The sequence below is a fragment of the Ruditapes philippinarum genome, unplaced genomic scaffold (assembly GCF_026571515.1).
Source record: "Ruditapes philippinarum isolate M1 unplaced genomic scaffold, ASM2657151v2 ctg3479_1_1_1_1, whole genome shotgun sequence".
Classification (NCBI taxonomy): domain Eukaryota; kingdom Metazoa; phylum Mollusca; class Bivalvia; order Venerida; family Veneridae; genus Ruditapes; species Ruditapes philippinarum.
The window spans coordinates 88270-111095 of NW_026861450.1; the positions used below are offsets into that span (position 1 = coordinate 88270).

The 22826-nt window shown below is 32.4% G+C and overlaps 3 protein-coding genes across 3 annotated transcripts in view; 2 read left to right on the forward strand and 1 right to left on the reverse strand.

The window, feature by feature from the left end:
* The window catches only part of LOC132715646 (E3 ubiquitin-protein ligase UBR4-like), a gene marked incomplete at its 3' end in the record, with an annotated part of 90391 nt that extends 85055 nt beyond the window's left edge, over positions 1 to 5336 (reverse strand). The window contains exons 1-4 of the mRNA XM_060698684.1: positions 5212 to 5336; positions 3175 to 3272; positions 1056 to 1159; positions 551 to 680 (exon numbers count right to left, since the gene is read on the reverse strand). Coding sequence (XP_060554667.1) covers positions 551 to 680; positions 1056 to 1159; positions 3175 to 3272; positions 5212 to 5327 — 448 coding nt within the window. The remainder of the gene's footprint in view (positions 1 to 550; positions 681 to 1055; positions 1160 to 3174; positions 3273 to 5211) is intronic.
* A 5465-nt stretch (positions 5337 to 10801) lies between these two features.
* LOC132715645 (uncharacterized) lies at positions 10802 to 14478 on the forward strand. The gene is made up of 4 exons (XM_060698683.1): positions 10802 to 10891; positions 12254 to 12363; positions 13500 to 13571; positions 14347 to 14478. The coding sequence occupies exons 1-4, from the start codon at positions 10861 to 10863 to the stop codon at positions 14476 to 14478; spliced, it is 345 nt and encodes a 114-aa protein (XP_060554666.1). The 5' UTR covers positions 10802 to 10860.
* A 788-nt stretch (positions 14479 to 15266) lies between these two features.
* On the forward strand, positions 15267 to 21455 carry LOC132715647 (fibropellin-1-like). The gene is made up of 8 exons (XM_060698685.1): positions 15267 to 15290; positions 16052 to 16159; positions 16628 to 16741; positions 18023 to 18136; positions 19004 to 19117; positions 19474 to 19587; positions 20442 to 20527; positions 21212 to 21455. The coding sequence occupies exons 4-8, from the start codon at positions 18043 to 18045 to the stop codon at positions 21401 to 21403; spliced, it is 600 nt and encodes a 199-aa protein (XP_060554668.1). The 5' UTR covers positions 15267 to 15290; positions 16052 to 16159; positions 16628 to 16741; positions 18023 to 18042; the 3' UTR covers positions 21404 to 21455.
* The last annotated feature ends 1371 nt before the right edge of the window (positions 21456 to 22826 follow it).

Below are 22826 nucleotides of genomic sequence, written 5' to 3' on the forward strand. Positions count from 1 at the left end.
AAAGTTTTGATGAAATTGCATTAGTAGTTTATGAGGAGTAGTCTGGACAAGCTTTTGTGTATCTGGCAACACACAGAAAAAAACACCTTTTTATCAAAGGGCCATAACTCGGCCAAAATTCATTCAACCGGAAAACCCGTGCAACACGCGCAGGGACTTGAGCTACAGATCAATCCTGTAAAGTTTCATTGAAATTGCATTAGTGGTATAAGAGAAGTAGTCCGGACAAACTTTAAAAATAAAATTATTCAAAGGGCCATTACTCTGACAAAAATCATTGAACCGGAAAATGCTGACAATATGCACAACTAAACTTGGTACTGATCATTCCTGCAAAGTTTGGATGAAATTGCACTAGTCGTTTATGAGGAGTAGTTCGGACAAGTTTTATGACGGACGGACAGACGGACGACGGAGAAGTGATCCCTATATGTCGCCACTACTCCATAGAGGCGACACAAAAATGATAAGTCCATCCTATTTCTCAGGGGTAGGGGAACCTGTCACATCAAACTGGTGCATAAAATTGTAAGAGGCAAATATGACATACCATTTTCTGTGTCTCTAACATTAGGTGGGAACTGTGCTGATTTCAACATAGCATTGAATGTGACAACGTCTGACTTTGGCAGGCATCCAAGTCCTATACAAAGACCTTTGATCAAGATCATCAAGTATTTCTAAAAATAAAATATAACATCATCATTGATACACTATATCTAAAAATAATTAAATATAAATATAAAATTAAGTACATTCTTACCAAATACATGTATCTATATACTGGTCTATATGACAATATGTACATGTATAAATAAAGATGCTTTGAAAAATAGACTGTAAATTGTAATAATTATCCGTCCCCAGGCAAAATTAAGCGTACACGGAATCCTTGCTTTCAAATATATGAGTCCAGCCGTAATAAACATGTGTACTGGAACGCCGAAAGAAGTGTCACCGAGAACCCTATCAGTAAAATTCTTTAATTAGGAATGTGAATTTACTTTGGCTACATAACCCACGCACAAAGGCCTGGTATATAATTGTATACTTACTGCAGATATGGTACAGCTGTCAGTTTGATTTTGAAGTCTCTGTAGCAGGAATTCCAGCAGAACCTTGCAAGCTCCAGTGATACTGGATAAATGAGGTGCTGCCACTGTAATACATGTGATAGTTTTAACATTGTTTTTTTATACTCATGTTTCTATTCTAGGATTCGAAAAGCAGGCGGAATTTTTATTGGAAAGTGAGAATTTATTACATTTGTTGATCTCTTTCCTTCTTTCTCTATGTAAAATTTTCCCCCTGCCGGGGAATTCTCAAAAATATGAGTGAATCGCCCCAGCCCCCTGCTACAATAGACACTATTATTATGAATTAATTTTGAGAAGTCAAGATTTTAGCTGATTTGTTGAGTTTTCTTTCTCGAACTTGCGTCTTATGTTATGAAGAAATATAAAGTTCTGTATTAAAACTAGGATCATCCCAGGTATTTGATTGGTCAGAAACTTTAATTTTATAAATTCTTGTAATGATAAGGGGAGGGGGGGGGGGGGGGGTCTTAAAGTAGTCCAGGGCTCATCCGGAAGGGCGATTCAGGCGATAACTTCGCCGTGTATATTTCCATTTCGCTCTCCCAATTGATCAAAGAGAAGTCAACATCGCCGATAAAATCTTAATTCCCAAGGAGTAATTACTTGGCGATGTAAAGAGCAGAGATTGTATCCGCCCATATGACGACTGCTAATTATCATTATCCAATCAGAGCGTCGCTTTATACTACCCGTCTACCTGTATACTAAGCGATAGACCGCCTACTCTAATCAGTAAATAAATCGAGCATCGGCCCGAAACGGGTTTAATTGTGTGACAGTTTTGTGAGTTTAATACCGGATAATGCGATAATTATAGATTGTTTTTTCCCGATTATCTGAACACGTGCAAATCTTCCCTAATTGATATACACGCGGTGTTTAACCCGAGTTAAGGTGATGTGCAATGGGTTTTTCACGGCTATCACAAAACTGTTAGTCAATTTAAAATAATTAATTTCATTCATGATTAGCGACTGGATTAAAAACTTAATCATATTTTGAATGATTTCAGTCCGTTAAAATCAATTAAAAATTGTTGTCGCTCACGTCATGGCTACGAAATGCCCAAAACTAGCAGTAAAAGAAAGTTACTGATTCTGATACATCTACGCGAAAATTTAAGAAAGCCAATTCGCAAAAATTTTACGATTGGTATGTTGTAGACAATGAGAGTGTTTGGCATTGTTATCTTTGTAGAAATGCCAAATTTGACACATCTTACGCACGTGGGCACGACATCCCGGAAAAACTACGAATAATGATCGGCATGCATATCATGTGTACATGTATATAACAACAAAATTTGTCAGGAAAGAAGTGTTCTTATTGTTTTAATATAGATATGTGTTTTAATGTCAAAAATATGACGCTCAGATTAAGATTTATCACTATTGTAAATATCAAAAAGCTTTATTTATAAAGATATTACGAGTTTAACATTTCATGAAAATAAAGGGAGGTAATTAGAAATTTCTTTTCTATAATTTCTCAGTCGCATTTTTCAATAAGAAATGAATGTATATAATTTTAGTGATCAAATATAATGTGCACAAATGTTTGCAGTAAATATTTTACATATTCTTCCATGTTTGAAAATTGTTTTATAAGCATAATTATATGCACATAAATGTGGCATAACAACATGTAAGGTCTTTAAAAAAGTTCTGTATTTAGAACAGATTAGGCAGATATTGTTAATCAATATCCAATGTAACTTTATATTGAAAGTAATAATGTAAAATTAATCTGGGACATAAGATACAGAATTAATTTATTCATCATAATTTTTCTTACACATTATTATCAATAAATCTACATGAAAATACATAAACAAATATGTAGAGGAAGCTTATAAATAGCTGATAAATAGATTGTGTTTATATTATAGTTAAAGGATGTATAGCTATGCATGTTAATGCATACACATTGGGTTGTTTCCCTTCTCCCTATTTTTCGCGAGGAAGTCACTTCTCCCTAAAATTTCCACCCAGGATGAGCCCTGAAGTATACAGACAAAATTGAAATTGACAAGAAAAAAGCTACACTGTCAGAAGTTTAATGTTATTTATACACTTACCTTCCCCAGCACTGGCACTAAGGTAGTGGGCTGCCAAGGCAACAAATGAAGAGTAGAATGGTTCATACACATCTTCATGTTTGAGTATATCTTTTTCACTGAAAACAAGATTCACTAATAAATAAACAAGAAAACTACATGTATGCCTTAGTCTGCTGGAACCACAAGTAACTTGTAACTCTGTATCAAGTAAAGAACCAGACTAATTATTTCAATTTAGTCCTCAATTCATTTTGACCAGGCTCTATACTGTTATTGGTACTATCTCATTTTTTATATACAAATCCCATGACTTTAAATGGACCGTTACAAATTAAAAGCAGAGCAAAACCATTAATTACGCAAATTCAGTCAGTAAGTAAGCGGATAAACCTAAATGGAAAATAATGTCTTTCTTAATATGCTATTAAAAGACTTAATTGAGCTGTATGTAATAATGTCCATTTAATTTGGAGGTAAGTGATAAACCAAACAGCACACAGGAAGACCCCGAAACCTTATTCAAGGCCGGATGATGCACACCACAACATAACTTTGCAATTACAAGTGCCTTTTCATTGCTTTTTAACAGCTAACGCTACAAATGTACATTGAGATATTATGCAACATGTTTAATATAAATGTTCAACATGTTAATGATGTTTATAAATCATTAACAGTCAATGAATTCAAGATTTTGAATTCACTAGCCCGAATTCCAGTTTTGAATTTATTCTACCATATACTTAACTAAATTTTCTTAAAATTTTCACTGGCCCAAACTAATTATCACTGGCCATGGGCCACCGTGCCAGTGCTAAATTCGATGACTGCATTAATGGTTAGTTAATTCACTAAAGCTTTTTGCTGATATTGAGTGTTTGTTGGATAATTATGGGATGTCAGGGAGATTACAAATGATGCAATCAGGGCTTCCATTAAGTTTCAAAATTTGGAAGTCAGAGACTGCTAAATCTCTAACTCTGGAAGTCACATTATATACATCTATCTATCTATCTTCTGTTAATGTCAAACCCCTCCTGGGGACATGTCTGCTCATCAAAAATCACAAGAAAGTTAAAAGGAGTTGTTTATAGAGGATAAAAGAATAATTAAAAAAGTTTAGGGGCTGGAAAACTAGGAAGAGACATGTTCGATGCAAGCTATGGCTGCACTGAACAGCTCTGGGGTTAGGGAGTAGGGCAACTGCAGGGGGTAGGTGGTTCCAGTGGTATACCGTCCTAGGAAAGAATGAGACTTTATAATAGTCTGAAGTTGCTGTGAATAACTTAAAACACAAGGGATGGCCATGGCATGATATTCAGGACAGAGGTCTCAAATATTCTTCTAAAGGGATAGCAACCAGACCAGGGTGAATCTTATAGAGAAGGGATAACCTATCATCTGTACGTCTGAGTTCCAGTTTTCAAAGGTTAAGGGAGTGAAGCATGTCTGTAACGCTAGAGGTCTGACCATAGTCTAGCTTAAATCCATCGGGCTGCTCTTTGTCTGACACTTTTGATTTGATCTATTTGAGTTTTGGTGTGGGGAGATCATACTTCAGAACCATATTCAAGCTGGGGTCCGACTAACGTCTGGTAGGGTAATCATGCGGTAATGTAGATATAAAGGAAGGAAAAGCATTACATTTTGGGTTTCACAAGCCAAAATAAAGGAGTAAATGACCCCAAAACTTCCATTAACAGAAGCTTTGGCAATTATACTTCAATGTTATGTGCTCCATGCAATAATAGGCATGCTAGACCCTGTGATATTGACCTGGTCCAGGTCCTGGGCATAATTTTGTTTTTATTATAATATGTGACATTTTCCCACAAATCATAGGACTCCTTCATTATTTTGGGGGAGGATTATAATCAGCAAACAATGACATTCAAGAAATCAACTTAATCTATATAGCAATGTTTTTGATTTTCTGAAAAAAAAATAGATGTACCCCACCCACTAATTATTTGATGAAAATGAAAGTTACGGCGCAGAAAATCGATAAATGATTGTAAAATCAAAAAATATCATAAAATATCTATTAAGTCTCACCTTGCTATAACTGCGTTACTAAACTCTAGAAGGAAATCTTTGTTAAAAGATGAATATGAAGCCGACAAAAGGGGTTTAATGTTGACTGACCAGGAAATTCCTGGGCTCGTCGCCATTTTTGGATCCTAATTAATCGGAAAGTACCGAAAAGAAAAGTAATCACCACTAAGAGTAGGAAAGAACCATTAAATACAGCTAAGCAGGGTCTTTCAAATAGAAATCATTTGAAAGACCATGAGATAAGTGACCTCAAGCATGTATGTTATATGGTGAACTTAGAGTTACTCCGATATCTTTGCAACTCTCAACTTTCAACTTAAAACTAGGCCAGGTTGGGCACGAAACATAAACAACAAGCAAAATGCAGCAGCAGGACAAAGATAACTGTAAACATAATCGGGTATATTCTACATATTATACAATGCATAATGAGATAAGATGCAGCCATTTAAACCGCAAAATAGTACTGACCAGGTACAAATTGTTGCGATAGAATATCTTGAATCTTTTTATAATGATACTGTACATAGATTTGTTGAAGACGTTATGCAGATCTAAAACAAATTTAAGGAGATTAATTTGGAAGGTGGATAAGTTTTATGGAAAAAAACACAGTTTTAAATATTTCTTAAATTAGTACTGTACTGTTTATAAAGTAACTGTATGCATATATCATTAGATAAACAAAATATATAATTATTTACATGTCAGCAAAAGTTTATCTAAAACAGCTCATGATTTTTCTAACAAAAACACATAGTTTACAAAGCATATTATAGTCAGAAATGTTAAACAACTTGTTGAAATTCCATGTGTTTGCAAATAAAAAGTAGAATTATGAACTACTGGTGTCAGCTCTTGAATGGTAAGATAATGAGATTTGTAATATTTTATATAAGACTGCATACTCTGTATATGTGAGATATAGAACTGAATTACCGCTGCATAAACAAATTATTGGTTAAGTCAATCTACTGTATACCTAGTCCGCTTAATTTCAAACCCTTGTTAAAGACAAGTTCATCCAAAACTGGAACAGTGATGTTCAATCTTTAAGCAAATGTTTAAACTACGTTTATATAAATTATTGCTTGCATTCGAAGATTATTTTTACGTACTTCCTTGGCATCTGTCTTCAGCTGTGTTAAAAATTAGATGTATGAATCATAAAATGCCAATTGGGAAAGGTAAATTCCTAATATAGAGAGAAACTTACGTATATGTACTTTATGTGAGTCAAACCAACTGGGTGACGATTTTCACTATCTCTTTTATTGTTCACATTTCGTTAATAGTAGACGTAAATTTTTTAAACCGTATCATTATAGGTATCCTAATGCTTTGAAGTTTGAAGATCTTATGAATAGTAAAAACAAATTACATTAAAAAAAACAACTTTACTTTATTTTGTTTAGAAATAATTACAACATGCAAGTACTGAGTATAATGTTGTTTTATTAGTCTCCTAGAAATTTTGTTAATGAAGCATAAATTAAGAATCTAGTCATATCTTTATTTTATTTTACGGGTACAATATACATTAGAATCCCTACTTAAGACCATCCGGAATTAAGACCGCCTCAGTATTAAGGCCATTTTTTAAAAGTACGGTATTTTCTTTTCTTTATATCAATCGTTACATGATCCAGAATTAAGACCACCTCGCTTATCCACTTTTAAGACAACCAGATTAAGTCCCAATTCTTTGTTTTGTTCTTTTTTTATCCCACTATTGAGACCACTGATTTAAAGTCAACACCTATCTAGATGGTAAGATCTTAGATTTGTTATGTTGTTATTATCTGTCTGAATGCTCTGAAGCATGACACTTGATTTCACAAGGTGCCAAACCACCTTACATCATTGGGATATTGTATGAAATAAGGTGAAAAAGTAAATTTTAGAGTGGTTGAATGATGCTTTAAGCATGTTGATTATGTGAAGAATTAATTTCTTACTTGATGGGTGAAATATGTACATCATATAATGATTGATATTGAAATCAGACCAAATAGAATTTGATATTTAATTCTTTCTTCCCATCAGCTGTTAAATTATAACGTACTTTTATATTGTATTTGTAGGTTAAGATACATATTGTTTGTTCATACAAAATGACTAAAATAGACCATGGTAAATTGTATGTAAGCAATGATAAGAATATTCACAATTAAGACCACCCCGTAATTAAGACCACTTTTGTCCAGTTAATTGAGGGTAATTGTCACTCATTCTCCAGTTTATAATGTTTATTATAATGCATATTTTTCATGTATATTTTTGTATGTATATCTGTTCTGTGTTCCGGTTGTTACATGTTCACAATTTTGTATTTTATGGCACATGTTCTTATGAACCATGGCAGTATTAAATAAATCTGGAAATCTTGAGCAATCGATTGATTTAGAAATATTTGTATTACTGAAAAGTTATTTCAACAAAATAATAAGAATAAAATAATATATACTCGTATATATATAAAATAATATAAATAGAGGATTTACATTTCTTTCTTATCATATTTCACTCTTGGCTATCGATGAAAATAAATCTCGTATTTATAAACGAAAATAAATTGAATGTTTTCTTTATCATATACTTGTTTATCTTTTTTTTACCCCTTACTCATTCAATAGAATTCATAATTGTACTCAACAATGTATGACAACCTCATAGTATTGAATAGATAATAGTGTTTACTGAAAATGTTTATCAAGATCTACATCCTATTTATACTGTATTATGATGTTATCATACATTATTTAGTACAATACTGAATTCTTCTGGACGACAACACAGAACGAGACGCAAGCTTCAAGCACAATATTCATTTAATATGGACATTTTTGGACAAGGAAGAGTAATAAAAACGAGGCTAAGAGGAACAATATGGGGACTCTTTAAAGGTTTTATAATGTTTAATTAATAAGGATAGCTTTTCAATTTCCCTTTGTTATAACCTACTACCAAAAAGCATTTTGTATGCTAGATTCTAACTGGTCTTCTAATTTTCACATTAAACATATCCAACTTTTTTAATATAAGGTGTCCTCGGTGCGGAATAAGACCCAGCCCGTTGTAGTAAAAATAGGTCTTTTAAATTTTGCAATGGTTCATTTCAAATCATCCCTGCTTAGACTGTTTACATTTTACAAAAAGTGTCATTTCTGAGTACTAGTATCTTAAATATTGTTTCTTTTGTATATATTTGCAGGACTTCATTTCTGGGTTGAAGGTTTCAGGAATACTATGCACCGGAATACAGCCTAGTTGTTATTTGGATTGTTTTATATTGATCACACAAATTCAAAGCTCCAGAAAAAGTCCTTATGTATTATTATCTTATTATAATTTAGGGCTTATATATTATTGTTTTTGTTGTGCTGACTTTAGTTGGATAGCATTGTTGTTAAAATTTATAGCGAGCAAATGCCTGTACCAGATAAGCTGTGTCCAGAATTTAGTCTTACATGTGACGAATTTCCTATATAGAGGATAAATAGGGCGAAAATTCAGTGGGCCGACTCCTACATCTTCATATGATTTCAGCAAAATCATTCTTCCGTGACTGCCGAAACGTTCTAAAAGTGCAACATTGATTTAATTTTCTGCAAAAGGAATCATTTCAATTGTATATAATTGTTTTACGTGAGCAACACTGAAAAAACAACAACAAAAAACCACCGCTGAAGCGTAAAATGATTCGCTTGCAATACGCCATCATCATCATAATCATCATCTTCTTCAGTAAACGCCTCACTCTTTATAGAGCATTATCACGATGAAACTAAAACTATGTACATGCGCAGCAATTGGTTTCCTCTTTACAGATAAAAATTGTCTATTTACATCTTCTTAAAAACTAGTAAAAACTGGCAATGTGTCTAGTTGGTGGTAGTGTGTTTCATCAGCGCCGACTTGAACCCCTCCAAGGTTGATTTCTCAATAACTTGTATGGGTAGGCGATTCCAGAGGATGATGGTGGCCGGGAAGAAGCTGTTCTGGTACACAGATTTCTTACATGTGAGCTGGCTGAGTTGTTGTGGGTTGCCTCTTGATGTTCTTGCATTACATAGCGGGGGATCTGGTGTGATTGGTGATCATGCTTGATCTTGTAGAGCACGGTGACTCTTGCCATGTCCTGTCCCTTCTGTAGAGTGGTCCAGTGTAGTGAGCGACGCTGCTCTGGCGTGAGTAGTCATTCTTAACAAATCGTGCTGCTCTTCTTTGGACCATCTCTAGTTGGTTGATGTGGCTGTCAGCAGCAGATGACCATACAGAGGAGGCATTCTCGACGCTTGGCCGTACGTAGGTGTTGTAGGCTTTGGCTTTGGCATCTGGTGGGCTTGACCGGATGTTTCGGCGCAGGAAAGCTAGGGTTGAGTTGGCTTTTTCCGTTATGTTGTCGATGTGGCATTTCAATGATAGGTCTGGTGTGATGGTAACTCCAAGGATTATCAATTCTTAATAATTTTATTCATCATCATCATCATCATCATCATCATCATCATCATCATTATTATTGTTATTATTAAAAACTGCAGGTTTTATTATAATTACCATTTGGTATACATGTATATATATCTAATGTACCCGAGTACGTATTCATTTTAGTCTGATTTACTTTGTTTTGTATTATTCATATGTGCATATAAAATTTTTTCTATTGCAAGCACCTTATATGTTGAAAGGAATGTACATAAGTCAAATCCAATCCATGAAATCTTTCAATGTGTTTGTATATGCTTACTGTATATGTTTATGTTGAACAAATTTAAATAAATATTATTTAAACTAATGTACCAGAGTCCCAGGAATTCCAAAATGCAAAAGTACAAAACGCATTTGTCCTTGTAAATGTTGAAGAAGAATTTAGTTTACAAAACAGGAATTCTTGGTGGGATCTTGTGATAAGTAAAGGCGTGACTTGAATCAGATGTTAACAGATCAACAAACGTCTACAATCTACATTCACAGAGAATGGGGTCAAGTTATTTGTTGTTCTTATCTGTGATGTCATAGAGTCCTTTGTTCCAATTATTGATATACTGTACAGAAAAAGAACTGCCGGCCCTGATATAAAAGTATATTCATATGTGGCAATAAACATTTTAGTTTTTCTAAGTGCCTTTTCTGTTCTAGTGTATGGGACTAAAATACATTCAAGAATCCCACGGAAAAATGCTCTCATACTTAAGTTTAGTTTATACAAATTTATTTTAGTTCGATTTTGTTAGAAGCTATGAGCTTATTGAACACTCTCGAATCCGTTCCTGAAACCAACCAGTACTGAGCAATGAATGTAAATTTCTTTCTTAAGGAAACAACGGCTTGCCCCTGTCAGGGTTTGAACCCACGCGGACAGCAATCCTTAGATTACTAACGTCCAACGCTTTAACCATTCGATCACGCCGCCAAACGTCTAATCTACATTCAATTGAAATCGTACTTTTTGTCCGTCATTTCGTGTATAGTTTTCGCAGGTCCAGTACTGGAGGCTTTTTGCGATTCTATCAAGTCAGTAACTGATGCGTACTAAATTTGAAAGTCTCACTCTGTAATTGTCTTACATGAAAGCGTTTAATTTTTCGAGTGGTATAGTACATGTCAGTGTGTTTAGAGCATAGAACGTTATAAAGACTAATAAAAATGAATGGATGTATTTCTATATTAGTGACAGGTATGTTAATCTCATATCAATCCAATAACAATCCAACATTAATCCAATATTGCTTAATCTGAAAATAATGACTCCTGAATTACAAAATAACACATTGAATTTGTTTAAAGTTGTCGCCTGATTTCTTTGTACTTTAAGATTGACAATCAAATATCAACTGTTCATAAAGTAAAGTAAACAATATACATTGTCCATTTATAAACATTAAATTGGAAATATTGAAAAATCAAAGTACTCACGGTACTTGTAGTTATGCCTTATTTGAAATAATGTGGATGATACGATTTCGACGCGCTATTATAGTAGAGCATTCGCTAGAACAAAATACACAAATGTACAAACAAAAACGTTTTACTGGAATAAGCTTTGAAACAATAAATTAAGTACAAAATTTCTGCAAACGCTGACGTTTTTGCTTTTTAATGAATTATGATGACAAACATCATTCTGTTTTAGAAACGAAAGCTTCTAAAGCTGCAAACCGTATTTTGTAGTCATTATCACATGTCCGCCTCTTGCCCCTACATTCGAGTTGAAAGTAGTACCACCTGTATTATTATGAATTTACAAAAGGCTTGAAGCGCTTTGATACTTGCATGAAAATATATAATTAATTTTTTTCAGCAGATCAAAAACTTATTTGGACTTTGCTAATCATCGAGTTTTTTTCGAATGCATGTCACGAGACAAAAGACTAGAAACTAAATCACTGGCTTTGACCATGACCTTCGGCGTAACCTTTGGCCTTTGCATCGGTGTTTTGTTGATTAGGTTCTTGAAATGATATCATGACACAAATAATGACTAAGTAGATTTATACATAGTAATCTTGCAACTCCGTTTAACGTAGTTTAATGCCTTTCTTTTTGCAATGATATATAATGCAAGATTTGGAATGTATTCTAAATTTGCTTTATATAGAACACTTTTGCTCGGATGCGTTGTAAAATTAAGCTTAGATCTGCGACCACTATGTTTATGAATATATCACTTAGCATTTAAACTTACGACCAAACAATATTTTTTGACATTTTGACAGAACTTTGTTGCTTCAAGTACAGTAAGGATTTGATTTGATTTGGACTCCAAAAATGGAAACAAGACTCGAGGGGGTACGATATGCATTTGATATAGATATTTTGGACTTTGGACATGAAAGAGAAACTATACGGGGTATGATATGCATTTGATATGGTTTTTAGACTCTGAAAATGGAAACGAGGCTAAAGTGATATGTGATTTCTATTGCAACATCACGTGGTTCAAACGCAGAAGGCTAATTGGTTATATCTTATAAGGTGTGAAGTAATCATAATTATATGATGTTCATAATAGTTTCCCATATTTTTTATTGTGTTTCAGTGTGTTTTGGCATTGTTTATCAGGCGTCTTCTGAGTCAATATGTTTCAACTGCAAGCACCTAACAGATCCAGACGCTTGTAAAAATTTCCAACCATGTGGAGCGGCCGAGGTAATCCGAATCTTGTCACTTTAATACAATGCATAAACATTACGAAAGCACAAAATCATATTAAAATTAAGTGTACAAATAATAAAAAAAGGAAAGAAATGCAATTGTTCGTAGCTTTCAGACCAACAGTTTTTTGGCAAATTTGCCATAGCATTGGGGGAATGCTCTTAAAAGATACAATCGAGAAACGTTAAGTACGTACGTATGAGAAAAAAAAACGCTCAAATATGCAAGTATAGGAATGTTTGAAATGTTTGTTTTTTGCTTCACGTATAGAAACGATTAAATCAGATAAGAAAAGGAAAAAGCTTAGGTGAAAGGAATTAACTTAATGTTTATATTTTCATTAAGATTCCGTTGAAGTATACGACGGTCAAATTATTTAACTCAAAGGCACGTAAAATAAATAAAAAACATATTTTATTATTTTATTTGAAATATTATGTAAAAAGAAATCACAACAACAGTAAATGCATAGACCAATCAGAGTATTTTTTTATTAAAATTCCGTTGTAGTATATTGTTTTGAATGTCCGACGGTCAAATCATTTAAGTCAAGGGCACGTAAAAGAGTAGAAGCATTGTTAACTAACTTGAAATATTATGTAAATTGAAATCACAACAACAGTAAATGTCTAGACCAATCAGATGCACATGATGGTGTCTATGAAATATGTAATGTTTCTAAAATTGGATTGATTGGCGTGTAATGATAACTATCTTGCATTTGATTGTGTTAAAGATTATGCATGTTGTAATTAAGGTTGTTACCACATTTAAGTGAAATTTTATATATGATACAATTATGCTTCTAAAACAATTTGCAAAAATCGAAGAATATGTAAAATATGTACAGCAAATATTTGTCCCCATATGTAATAATTAAATTATATGCCTTCATTTCTTATTGAAAAATCTGACTTAGATTTTATAGAAAAATAAATTTCTAATTACCTCCCTTTATTAACATGAAATGTAAATTCGGTAATATCTTTACAAATAATGCTTTTTGGAACTTACAATAATGATAAATCTTCATTTGAGCATTATATTTATGATATAGAACCATAAAAAAATCGAGTTACAGGATCCGTAATACATAAAAATCAAAACATATCATATTATTACTTTTATAGCGCTGTTTTAAAGAGGTAGTCGAGACAGATAATGGAACAGCCGAATATAACTGGGGCTGCGCTTCAAAGCAGGTAGTACTTACTCCCCTGAATTTTTTCCTTTTATAAGGGACTTGTAAATTATGAACTTAAAGGAATTCCACTGAAGTCCATAAGCCTTAAAAAATAAACATTGAATTTCTTACATAGATCAACTGGAGCACTTAAAACGGAAAGATATGCAAAAGATATTTAAAAAATATACTAAGAATAAATTGAAAATCATATTTTTGTGCTATTCTTAGCCCAGTTTCAGTAAAAAGCGTAACAATACGTAACATTATTGGATCATTTTTCAGAAATAATAAAATCAGTATGAAAAAAGAGTGACAGAATTATCTGAAAGTTTACAATTACATGTCAATTATTGATAAAGACTTACATCAAATGAAACATTAATGTCAAAAATATTTCCAGGACCGTCATGTTTGAAAAAACCTCAGTGGAGTCCCTTTAAAACAGTCGATTTTTTTAGGAAATTCGAGTTAAAATTCTTAACAATGATCAAGTCAGTTTGATTAACGTTGCTTTTTTATGTTAAATGTCAGTGTATCTGTTAGTTTAAACATATTTAATCAATATCGATTGTAACCCAGGGTTGATAAGCTGGCATCTTGCAAGCGGTCCACATGCAATACAGAATCGCATCTTCTCGACCGTTTCCGTGAAACTTCGGAATAATAGGTGAAATGTTCCGGTTGTTCCGGGGGTATGTTATTTGCTGCATGTAGCTTAGGGTTATGAAGAAGCTAATTTTAATCAGATTGATAATATGTTAAAACAATATACGTCATCATATTTATTTTAGCTGTGTACACTCGAGAACAACATAGCTGGCAGAAGGAAACGTCTAAGTGTTGAAAGATGTTACGAATGTTGTGATGGAAACTTCTGCAATTTTGGACCATGTCAACAAGGTTTGTTATTTCTGCAATTTTGAACCATGACAAATAGGTTTGTTATTTTTGCAATTTTGGACCATGCCAATTTTGTTATTTTTGCAATTTTGGACCATGCCAATTTTGTTATTTTTGCAATTTTGAACCATGTCAACTAGGTTTGTTATTTCTGCAATTTTGAACCATGACAAATAGGTTTGTTATTTTTGCAATTTTGGACCATGTCAACTAGGTTTGTTATTTCTGCAATTTTGGACCATGCCAACTAGGTTTGTTATTTCTGCAATTTTGAACCATGTCAACTAGGTTTGTTATTTCTGCAATTTTGAACCATGCCAACTAGGTTTGTTATTTTTGCAATTTTGGACCATGTCAACTAGGTTTGTTATTTCTGCAATTTTGGACCATGTCAACTAGGTTTGTTATTTCTGCAATTTTGGACCATGTCAACTAGGTTTGTTATTTCTGCAATTTTGGACCATGTCAACTAGGTTTGTTATTTCTGCAATTTTGGACCATGCCAACTAGGTTTGTTATTTCTGCAATTTTGGACCATGTCAACTAGGTTTGTTATTTCTGCAATTTTGGACCATGTCAACTAGGTTTGTTATTTCTGCAATTTTGGACCATGCCAATTTTGTTATTTTTGCAATTTTGGACCATGTCAACTAGGTTTGTTATTTCTGCAATTTTGGACCATGGCAACTAAGTTTGTTATTTCTGCAATTTTGAACCATGCCAATTTTGTTATTTTTGCAATTTTGGACCATGTCAACTAGGTTTGTTATTTCTGCAATTTTGGACCATGTCAACTAGGTTTGTTATTTCTGCAATTTTGGACCATGTCAACTAGGTTTGTTATTTTTGCAATTTTGGTATATTTTCTGCAATTTTAGGTCGTCTTTCGTTTTGACTCAGTATTCACTTTAAGTCACTTTAAGTTTAAATATAGATATTTTAGTAATGATTTATTTGGTTGGGATGTAGTTGTAACTAATTTCGGTGAAATACAAATAAATTAATATTCACTATAAAATTGGAGTGGTTGGTTGGTTGGTTGGGTTTAACGTCGCACCAATAAAGTATTATGATATTTATCAATTTTAAGATACTAGTTTAGTTTTTATGACGGGTAAACTGAAAAGCTTTCTTTGCTGATATTTGGTTGACATAAGTTTCCGAGTCAAATTAGATATCAGTTACTTGATATATTAAGTTGACATTGAATGTTCAGTTGTTATTAAAATTTAAGTTGTTTTTGATTTTTCAGTTATTATTGAATGTTAAGTTGTTATTGAATGTTCTGTTATAATCGAATATGGAAAGTTGTTATTGAATGTTTAGTTGTTGTTGAATTTTCAGTTGTTATTGAATGCTTTTTTATTACTGTTCAGCTGTTCTTTAATGTTCAGTTGTTATTGAATGTTTAAGTTGTTATTGAGTGCTAAAGTGCTAAATAATAAATTGATGTTATTTTGAAATATTTAGTATATTAAATACGCATTATGATTGTATAAAATATACTTTTGTTGATATAAGATAAAGCAGGTTTTAATAATATTTGTTGAATGCACTTATTTTTTAAGTCTTAAATATGTCACGTGATATTTTCAGACTATTGTTCCCAGGTAAAATGTCTACAAGGTGCTTCCTGCACGAACACTGCACTCAGAGCTGTTTGTAACTGTCCAGTGGGATATACTGGAGCCGTCTGTGAAACAGGTTGGCTGCTAAGGGTTCAAATCCCATATTTTTACATATCGTCATGTAACCAATATCGCGTCAGCCAGTCATATTTAAATAGAACTCAAAGGAAAGTTCCAAAACTTAATCTAGTTCTACGCAAATTTATATAAATTTTCTACATAATTTCAAAATATTTAAAGATTTCTACTTCTCTAGGTTTTGATTTGGAAATGTATTTGTTAATTTTAATGAAATTTAATGAATTTGAACTTTTTAATTGTACTAGTAGATTGAGAGATACGAAAGAAAGCGGCATGACAGAGTACACTTATATCTAAACAAGAATGGCCCTGTATTCCTACCTGGACCACTGTTTGTTGTTCTCAGTGATTTACAGAATATTATTGACGTATTATTAAACAAAAATTTTAAATGTTAAATATGAATCAGTTTGATTTCACAGTCTGATTTACAGAGTGAAATTTATTTTTCTTTGATATATAGAAATTGACGAATGCGCGAGCAACCCATGTCAACATGGCGCCACCTGCACAGATTTCGTCGGCAAATACAAGTGCACGTGCCTGCCTGGTTACACGGGAGTCAACTGTGAAACAGGTTATACATTGGTGTTTGCTTTACTCAAGATATACAGATAGATGAGGTTAAAGGCACATTAAATTCTACAAATTAATTCCTACCTCGTTCTGTAGGTGGAGCAAACATGCGTTTTGTACTATTGTAACAATGGATTTAGAAAATTTGAGAGCCTATATAACTTTAAAAATGTAGGGTTGAATGCGACAAAGTTTGTTATAGAAAATGCAAAATGTAAAAAATACAGTACAGTTCAGTTCAGTTCAGTTCAGTGCAGGGCAGGGCAGGGCAGGGCAGTACTGTACAGTACAATACAATACAATACAGTACAATAAAATACAATTTTCGATACTTAGTAAAAAATACATATGTAACAACAGGCAATTGACAATTAATATCAATATTGAACATATGTGGGTACATTTAAACACATTTAGTAAGAACAGACATGCAAAATATTTTAAAACAACAATTTTGTAACCATAACATGTCTAATTTTACAAATTGTTTGACAAAAACCAAAGTGGTATTTTGACTTCCATAAAATACTTAATCACTATAACTATACTAATTGCAAAAGATGGCTCAGTTTTATTGGAAGAGTAATTATTTGGAAACTGTTTCAAGAAAAAAGAAAACCTTCAATAAAATATAAAATAATATCATTATTGAAAGTTTTGAAAGAGCTTTTAAGTTAAGAAACAAAAACAACTATTATTCAAGTTATTTTACAAATACGTATTCTTAAAGGACACTTTGGATATCATGCTGTTCGAAACAAAATAACCTTTAAATCCGACACTCTGGAAATCATCTCCAAAGGCACATTTTCAAAAGCCTTATTTCTACATGAAAGCAAATATGTATGACAGTTTTGTTTTACTTACTCTAAATAAAACTTAAACTGAGAAATACTGTATTGCTTTCCCGCCAATTTCGTACTAAATCGGTTATTTCCGGAACATTATTGGTTTCAAAATATTTGGTATTAGATTACATACAATCACCCAGTCCTGATTGATATGCACTTAATTCAGTTTATAAATGGTTAAGATTCATTGAATATCGGAAATTGTGAATAATAACGTTCCGGAAAAGACCGATTTATTACGACATTGGCCGATATTAGATTTTTTTGGCGGGAAAGTATTACAGTAAGACTATCTTCAGTTAGTTGTTATTGAGCGCACAGCAGTTTGCTACATAACATCTTTCATTTTTGTTCTGGCATAAACTGGAAAATACTATGTTATTTCTTATTTTCTTCCATATGTGGCCTTTGCGTTTTATTTCTTTACACAGATATTGACGAGTGCGCTGTTATGCCGTGTAAAAATGGAGCCACGTGTGTTGATCTAGTGAATGACTTCTCGTGCACGTGCGTACCTGGATACACAGGGAAATTGTGTCAAACTGGTAAAGTTTTATTTATTTGGTTTCACAATTTAAATTTATGAACAGCATTACCGCAGAAACAGTTGATTAAAACATTATAATAATTCTACAAATACTTTCAGTAAATGTGATTGAAAAAATACAATACAATTCAATACAATACAACACAAAAGAGCTTTAGTTAATCCACTCTTACACAACGATGACCTTTTCTGTTGTTGATATCAGTGAATTTTTTCTGTCGTTGATATCAGTGATTTTTTCTGTCGTAAATATCAATGAATCCTTTCTGTTGTAGATATCAATGATATTTTCTGTCGTAGATATCAATGAGATTTTTCTATTGAAGATATCAATGAATATTTTCTGTCGTAGATATCAATGAATCTTTTCTGTTGTAGATATCAATGATTTTTTTCTGTTGTAAATATCAATGAATCCTTTCTGTTGTAGATATCAATGATATTTTCTGTCGTAGATATCAATGAGATTTTTCTATTGAATATATCAATTAATCTTTTCTGTCGTAGATATCAATGAATCTTTTCTGTTGTAGATAACAATGAATCTTTTCTGTCGTAAATATCAATGAATCTCTTCTGTCGTAAATATCAATGAATCCTTTCTGTTGTAGATATCAATGATATTTTCTGTCGTAGATATCAATGAGATTTTTCTATTGAAGATATCAATGAATCTTTTCTGTTGTAGAAGTCAGTGATCTTTTCTGTTGTAGATAGCAATGAATCTCTTCTGTCGTAAATATCAATGAATCCTTTCTGTTGTAGATATCAATGATATATTCTGTTGTAGAAGTCAATGATCTTTTTTGTCGTAGATTTCAATGAGACTTTTCTTTAGAAGATATCAATGAATCTTTTTTTGTAGATATCAATGAATGCGAAACAAACCAATGTCAGTACAATTCGACATGCGTAGACCTTGTCAATGGATTCAGGTGCAGTTGCCCGGCTGGTATAACTGGAGATTTGTGCGAAATAAGTTAGACTCTTTTTTATTTAACTCATATACATAATACAAAACATTATTTTACTTATATACATAATACAAAACAGACATAGTCTAGAGTAATAGAATAACCTTAATCTCTGTAAAGAAGAAGTAAACAAATTGTTATCAGAAGTCACAGATCGTCACCTTAGAAGAGAACGTGAAGAATAAATAAAAAATAAAAAATAAAGATAATTCATGTTTAATGAGTGTTTGTTTAATCTAACAATATAACAAAAAAAGTTTTGAGAAATAAAAATGAGGCATTATATGGGCTTTTAACTAAATTATTGTATGTGATGGATAAACACAATAATTGTCTTGTTCTGGTCTGTTTTGTGTTTTAGATATAGACGAGTGCGCGAATGTCACGTGCCAGAATGAAGGCGTTTGTAATGACTATATCAACAAGTTTGAGTGTAAATGTCCCATGGGATTCAATGGAACATATTGTGAAAATTGTACGTAAATACATCACTCACTTCTATCAAAAATATCCTTAACGATAAAACATATATCAGTTTTGCTTTTTTGTTATTTCCTAAGGTTGTGTACTGATAAGTTGCCAGAGAATGTTTCTGTGTAGGGAATACAGATTTTAATGTTATTATAATATATTAAAGATAAAGGTTCCATTGACACCATTTCTACGTATACTACTTGTTTATGCATGAACAATTCAAAATTCAAATCTTGTCCCAATACGCAACATGATTTTTTTATAAGCTGAAAAATATTTTCAATTGATCTTTTGCTTAGGTATACTGTTTAATTTCAAATTACATTGTTTCGACTTGCAAACCTCATTGTTAACGGTGTATTAATCCCACATCAATGAATATATGTACATATTTGGATAATACATTAATCTGAATTTTGTATTCTATTTTTCATTTCATCAATTTCGAAGTAACTATTATTATTATTATAGAAACATGACTTATGATTTCTGCATTTATACTGTGTCTGCAAGCATTGAAACATTTACTGGATTTCGATTCGCTATCAGAGCATTATTCTCCGATATGCAGAAACATGTGATTTTATAGTTAAGATAAAAAGCAACAACAAAAAACAATAACAAAAAAGAAACAACAGAAGGTGCAGCTGCAGCACCTTTAAACCAAAACACAAACTCCACCGCCTCGGCTACGACGACCACCACCAACAAGGAAAAGGACCAGCTGCAATAAAGTATTGAATTATGTAAATACGAGTATGAACTCATGCTCAAAAATTGGCATTGTTTCAATATTTTGCCTGCGTTGAGTATTTCATGAACACTTTGTTCAAGCCCTATTGTCTTTTTTTGTAGCGCTCGGACGCGTGTGTTATAATTGTGAAGGAGTTGCAGATGACCCTACCCGTTGCGCTAACAGGACATTATGTGGTCCTGGTGAGGTAAGTACATGTACGTCTATATGGCAAATTACATTCAACTAGATCAGTGTATAAGTCCCCAGTACCTGCTGTGATTGGTTTAGTTTTGTGCAATTAAAAACAATATCTGTCTTTTTGATGGTTAATATTTCAGTATTTAAAGCTGAGTACTTAGTTTATACTAATTGATTTTAGTACGATTGCGTTGGAAGCTATTAGCTTCTTGAAACAATCCTTAATCTGTTCCTGAAAACAACCAGTACTAAGCAATAAGTGTAAATTTTCTTGCTCAAGGAAACAACGACTTGTCCCTGATGAGGTTTGAACCTACGCAGCCAACAATACTTAAATTACTAGTCCGGCGTGTTGACCACTAGGTCTCGCTGCCACAAAGTACTTAGCTATAGCTATTTAGTTTATCGTCATCAATATAAATATACATGACAGTTCAACATAAACGTAAATAAACATTACATTATATAGAAGTAAAAGACCACTTGTTAGAAGAATATTATATATATATATATATTTTTTATCTATTCTTTTTTGTGGAATACATATATCGGATAAAAAGAACCAGGGGATCCACAACTCTTATTTCTCTGCCGTTTAGTATGACATGACATCTTAAAACGTATAACGCAACGATTATAATATATATTTATAATATTTGAAAAAGATGAAACATTATTTCCATTCCCTTAGCAATGTTATTCTGAGCACGAACTTGACGCACCTGGCGTGTTCACCTATAACCTTGGCTGTGTACCTTCCAAGCTGTGCTCCTATCTCGAGAACAAAAACTTCAGGCGCCGTGATATCCGTCCGGTTCAACTGTGTTACGAATGCTGCGACATAAATGGATGTAATCACCACGCATGCGCCGATTATAACTAATAAATTTCACCAAAATGTATTAATTTTGAATAAAAAAGTTGCAAGCTAATAATTTACTTGTTTTTGTTCTCTCTTTATTTGATTCAATGTTTTTAATTTATTCTTTTTTGCTTACAATTCACCAGTGCTTACCGAACAACTATCCTAGGGCCACGTTGTATATCTACAAGTTGCTAAGCAGCCGTTAGTCGAATTGGTTAGTTGCATAGAACAGTACATTATAGAAAAGTGCAGAGGAATTCTTTTAACACATTTGCCAATTAATGTAATATTAATCAAGCCTTTTAAGTTATAAACTTGCACTTGGCCAAAGTCAGACAAAATCAATAATTCCACATTCAGTTTTGGTAATTACGATTAGTATTTACTATTTTTAAGTTAAAGTGTCAATCTGGGATCTTTCTATACAGGGGAAAAATGGAACTCTTTTTCACTTTTGAAAATTATTCAAGTGTATTGTAAATTGACAGGAATCCTTCAGGATGAAGATACACATAAAAAGAATCAACAGATAAAGTTATGGAATAGCTGTAGTAATATATATATCCTTTGTAAAAGAAATCCAATTTGAATAGAAATACCATCCGGATTTTTACCCCCCCCCCCCCCCCAAAAAAAAAAAACAACTCCCATCGGAAATTTCACATTGCCTTTTCTCCAGTTTTTTTTCAAGTAACTAAAATATCCAAATATTTCCCAAACTACACCACTTTTTTGGTTTCATTACTTTTGCTTTTTTTTGCATTTGAAAATAAAGCTAAAATTGTAAGAATGTAAGCAATATACGTAATTGATAACAATTATTCTATTGAGTTATCAATAATTGTGCGACGCTATGGTAATAAATACAGTGTATTGCATTGCATGCTCAAAACCATAAATTATTTTAACTGCCAGATGAATTGTAGATGGTATCAGATTTAAATTATTTTAACTGCCAGATTAATTGTAGATGATATCAGATTTTATATATCAAAGAACACATTTAACAATTGAATAAAAGCGGACACATTGACTTGACTTTGGCCTAAATAATGGGCAGAAAAGACATGAAGCAATTTTAAAAACATGTTTATGGATGTTTATAAGTAGTTTTTTAAGTTTAGAAATTGTGTGAACAATCATTAAAATGACCAAGAAACAGGGATTAAATCTCGTTTTCATAGTTTAAGTCCAACGATTTGATTTCTATAATTACATTTAATAAACATGAAAATAAATAAATAAATAAAAATTGAAAAATATGTTAATTCTACAACATGTATTGGTAGTCACTTGATTTCATCATCTGAACAACAATTTAATAAACATGTTAATATTTTGCAATTTGTATAATATTTTAATAACATCTGACAACAAAAGAACTGAGACCAGGACCGATTGAAGAACGAAAATCATGACCGATAACAGAACAACTGGCAAA